This window comes from Hippoglossus stenolepis, chromosome 1 (assembly GCF_022539355.2).
Source record: "Hippoglossus stenolepis isolate QCI-W04-F060 chromosome 1, HSTE1.2, whole genome shotgun sequence".
NCBI lineage: Eukaryota > Metazoa > Chordata > Actinopteri > Pleuronectiformes > Pleuronectidae > Hippoglossus > Hippoglossus stenolepis.
Window position 1 is genome coordinate 11,180,879 of NC_061483.1, and position 4,631 is coordinate 11,185,509.

General features: G+C 43.4%; 1 protein-coding gene across 2 annotated transcripts; it reads left to right on the forward strand.

Annotated features, from left to right (window-relative positions):
* The first annotated feature begins 664 nt into the window (after positions 1 to 664).
* On the forward strand, positions 665 to 3,833 carry rrad (Ras-related associated with diabetes). Of its 2 annotated transcripts, XM_035162763.1 has the most exons (5): positions 665 to 803; positions 946 to 1,338; positions 2,032 to 2,105; positions 2,225 to 2,429; positions 2,840 to 3,833. In XM_035162763.1, exons 2-5 carry the CDS (start codon positions 966 to 968, stop codon positions 3,115 to 3,117), a joined length of 930 nt encoding a protein of 309 aa, XP_035018654.1. In that variant the 5' UTR covers positions 665 to 803; positions 946 to 965; the 3' UTR covers positions 3,118 to 3,833. The 2 variants fall into 2 exon arrangements, with proteins under 2 accessions (XP_035018654.1, XP_035018646.1); XM_035162755.1 differs by having other exon boundaries at positions 665 to 1,338.
* Positions 3,834 to 4,631: the final 798 nt, after the last annotated feature.

Here is a 4,631-nt window from a genome sequence, read left to right on the forward strand (position 1 = left end):
ATTCTTAATGTTTATTTTTATTTGCACATATGATAGAACATGTATCCACGTGTGATGGCAGTTTAGAGAAGTGCTCCTCGGGTTTAGTGCATTTCAAATTTAAAACCAACATCAACCACCATTCATAAAAATAAATCCATGAAATGCATGTAATGGTATTGCACCGGTTTAGAAAAGAGAGCATGGTTAAGCTGCCACAGAAAACCGAATCAATCATGTCAAAACGTGTTCATCGTTGAAATTAGATAACTCGAAATTCAAACAACCTTCCCCAACACTAAAATGGAATGAGTGAAGCAAAGATCTCCACATGACAGAGAACATGAAACTCAAAACGGATTTAAGCAAGACAGGGGGATCACATTTCCACTTATCTGCGCCCTAATATTTAGCTTGCATCATGAGGATATCCTTCCACCGTCTTATGCTCTATATTATTATTAAATATTTATACACTATCTCTCTGGCTTTAAGTGGGCTTCCCCTCTTCAAGGTTTCATCCCTGGCCGCCCCCTCACAAGAAAGCTCCATTTGGAGATGCGGAAGGGAGATTCCTCTGCGCTCTCAGTCATCCTCCCTCCGCCCCTCCCTCCTCTGTATGATGGTACCGTTACGCACCACTATAATAAGCGGAGACGTGATTCTCAGGGGCGAATCCCTGCCGACGTCACTCCCGGTCCTGTATAAGTACACTGAGCAGAGACTCTCATCAGACTCGAGCAAATAACGCCTCACCGATCACAAGATCTCTTCAAACCGAGGATTATTGTATTGCCTTCGTTTGATTTATTTACCAGCACCGGGTAAGTGTCTTCAATACTGACGAGACATTTGAAGTGTTAGTTATTTGGCGTTTTTATTATATTGAGTAGGGCAGAACACGTGTGCTCAGGTCGACTATGAGAATGAGATCCCCAATTTTACGCACGGCGCATGTGTCCACAGATCCACGCGATAAACGCACAATGACTTTGAACAAGGGCGACAAATTGCGGAACATGGACAAGAGGAGAGGGAGCATGCCCTTCCCCATGAATCTGCCCAACCTGCACCGCAGGAGCATGCCTGTGGACGACCGGGACCTGCGCGCCACGATGCCAGAGACCGGGCAAACTGACGAGCTGTCCAACCTCCTGCGCTGCACGTCCTACTCCCCGACCGAGCAGCACCGGGGCAGCTGCGCCTCGGACTCCTCCGACTCCGTGATCTCCACCGGCAGCGAGGCGGAGTCCCAGGTGTACAAGGTGGTCCTCCTCGGGGAGCACGGCGTCGGCAAGTCCAGCCTGGCGCGCGTCTTTGGGGGAGTCGAGGATCCCGGTCACGACTGCGATGAAGCAGGTAAATGGTGATGCTGGGGGATGACTCATCTACCCTTGAAACCCACGCACACAGATGCACTCCAGATGTGCACTGCCTGTTTAGTCACGTGTGACAATTAGGTCTGTCCAAGGTCAATTTAGTCCACATAATAATGAGCAATATGTCAGTTTATGCTGATAACCCATACTTAGATGTAAGGTTTTATGGCTTAGCTTTTTGAACTTGTGTTTAAAGACCACCTTCTTCTTTTAAAAACAATTCAACATTTACATAAAAAACAATCAAGGACGCAAACACATTTTAAAAACACATCATTTTGTATTTTTATGAAAGACATGAAGCCATATAAACTCTAAATTAAAATAATTTGTATCTAGGATGCATAGTGCTAAAGTGGAGCTGATTTAATATAAAAAAAGACAGGCTTCTTATTTTACACTTGCATTGATTATTACTATTTCCATCTTCAGCCAGGCACCAGTCCTGCCCTCAGTCGTACAGCTGTCAGAAACATCCAGTAGCATAATGTGAAGGGAAAATATAAAAGGCTGGTTTGATCACAGGCTGTGATCAGCTCAGCTCAGTGTGCAGACTACAAAAGAGAAATGTGCTGAAATCAGTTTGATGAAAAGCAAAAGCACACATTGGAGACAAACTCAGATAAGTGTCTGCGCCGATGTGTAATATTTCTTTTTTTTTTTGCCCCCTCAGGAAACACTTATGACAGATCTATCGTGGTGGATGAAGAGGAGGCATCCATTGTGTTGTACGACATCTGGGAACAGGTGAGCTATATATTATTTATGAAATGTTTATCCATCAACATTGACTCCATGGATATTAGGCCACAGGATTGTATCAGACATGAATAATGCTCAACTCAGCATCTGTTTCTGTCCTGCAGGATAACACCCAGTGGCTGAAGGAGCAGTGCATGAGGATGGGAGATGCCTACATCATCGTGTATTCAGTGACCGACAAGTCGAGCTTCGAGAAGGCGTCAGAGCTGCGGATTCAGCTGCGTCGGGCCAGGCAGTCGGAGAACATTCCCATAATCCTTGTGGGCAACAAGAGCGACCTGGTGCGGTCCAGAGAGGTGTCTGTTGATGGTAAGTCAGTATAATTGACTCACTGTTGAGCCTAAAATGTGCACCAGTGGTGCGGATAGACATTTTTAGGTGAGGGGAAGTGGATTTTAGTGAGTTTAAATAATCTAATATTTATCATTTGAAGCATAAAAACTGCCCTTTAGGCTGTTAATGCTCCAATCTGAAAGAACTACAGGGGCTTGACCATCCTTCATGGGTTCAGGCCTAATTTCTCACTTGACTGCTCAGGCTCAGCACAGGCCCACATTCATATACTACTCCAAACTGTGCCACAGATTTCAAACTATTATCTCTGAAGGCTTCTCTATGCACTTTAGAATGACCTAAATACTCTGTTTGTTGAACGTCTTCTTAAATGTACACTTCCTCAGAGTTTTAATTTCCTATTCTCCATGTTTTCCGTATCGCAGAGGGAAGTGCCTGCGCAGTGGTGTTCGACTGCAAGTTCATTGAGACGTCCGCGTCCCTCCACCACAACGTGCGGGACCTTTTCGAGGGCATCGTCCGACAGATCCGCTTGAGGAAAGACAGCAAGGAGGAGAACGCACGGCGCATGGCCAACTGCAGGCGCAGGGAGAGCATCGGCAAGAAGGCCAAGAGGTTTCTGGGCCGCATGGTCGCGCGCAAGAACAAGAAGATGGCTTTCAGGCAGAAGTCAAAGTCCTGCCACGACCTCACGGTTCTCTGAGGATCATGTGGGACAGATGGACACTTCTTTTCTTTGGCCTCTGAAGACCAGACGCTGTGTGTGTTTTAACACTAACCCTAAAGGACTAATAGAGCTGTACAGAAATATATTTATATTTTTTTTAGACACCAACCGAAAGCAAAGAGAGGACTTGATTGATAAAACACGACTGACATTATTCAAGTCATATCATGATAAGGGTGATAGCCTGCATGAAGCTTTGCAAACTTTTATGTTCTTTTGTTTTTGTCTGCCTTATATCATGTTGCTGTCATAAAATGATCAGTCAGAAGAATCCACTAAAATCAAGGCTTGTTTTTTTTCTAATGACTTGAAAAGATTGCCTTGCTGTTGGGTTGTTGTTGTTGTGCTCCTTTATTGGAGGGGATTTGGTGTATATACGTATATGAATGACGCTGAATGTAACACATCTCATTATCCCTAAAAAACACGGTGGAGGATCACTGTACTAGGTCATCTGGAGTCGTGTCTACTTGAAACGTGGTACGCAGGTTCGTGCCTCGGCCAAGTCACTAAAGAGATGTCAAAGACGAGAGGAAACCTCTGTTATTGTGTGTTGTTCCATAACATCGAGTCCAGGTTGTGAATGTATGAGTAAAGCAATAAGTTATATCCGTCTTGTGAACTTTGACATCATTTGGGAATTCTTTGTTTACGTTGATTTCCTTTTTTTCAATAAAACATGAAAACAAAAACCTTAAATCTCTTTCTGCCTTTATTTCCTGAAGCAACATGTCCTGCAGAATAAACCAGAAGCAAAGCAGCCGCGGCCGCTTCAGGCGATTTACGTCCTTATAAATATTCATTTGATTGTATCAGCGGACTGGAACCTGACTGGCCGTTGGTTTTACAGGAAGGAAACATGGTAGTTAAGCATGTATATCTGAAGGCGTTAACCATTAATCCACCAAAGGAGTACAAGTACCCAAGTTTTCCATCCAATTTAAAGTCCCCTCACACCTCTCACAGGGAACACACACATCATTTGGAGAAGGTAAGAAACAAAACCTTTTGTCTGAAATAGGTGACGTTCTTTGAAAGTACTTTCTTGCTGTTTTTATCAGTGTCATCCACTTTTATTGTTGAGCTACAGTGTATGTGAAGTCTGTTGTTGTATAGTTTTGTGCTTTGAAATAGAGTTAATGAAGAATATAGGGCATTACTGTTAGCATTATTGTGATTTGTGTTATTGTGCTAGGAGAAACAGCTTTATCTCAAATGTGTTTGACACAAATAGCTGTTTTACTTACAAATCAAATCAGCTTTGTTATTTTCTCCTGTGCTACTGACGGACTCAATTGTTGCTTTAAGCTTTTTTTAAAGGTGGTTATGCATTAAAATCGGACTGCGGTCCATGTTAAAAACTGTGAAATCTTTGCGGATGAAAGTATTCCATTGTAGGTGAATCAGTAACAAGACAGAAATTGTGTTGTTTGTTGGTCTGCGGCCATGTGGTTTGAAATGCTGTGAATATGCCACATTCACAGAGACTC

Bases quoted from the DNA above. Each gene is read 5' to 3' on its own strand.
- rrad (XM_035162755.1), top strand. From the start codon at position 900: ATGAGAATGAGATCCCCAATTTTACGCACGGCGCATGTGTCCACAGAT. The intron at 1,339-2,031 runs GTAAATGGTGAT...TTGCCCCCTCAG, and splicing joins TCACGACTGCGATGAAGCAG to GAAACACTTATGACAGATCT. The intron at 2,430-2,839 runs GTAAGTCAGTAT...TCCGTATCGCAG, and splicing joins CAGAGAGGTGTCTGTTGATG to AGGGAAGTGCCTGCGCAGTG.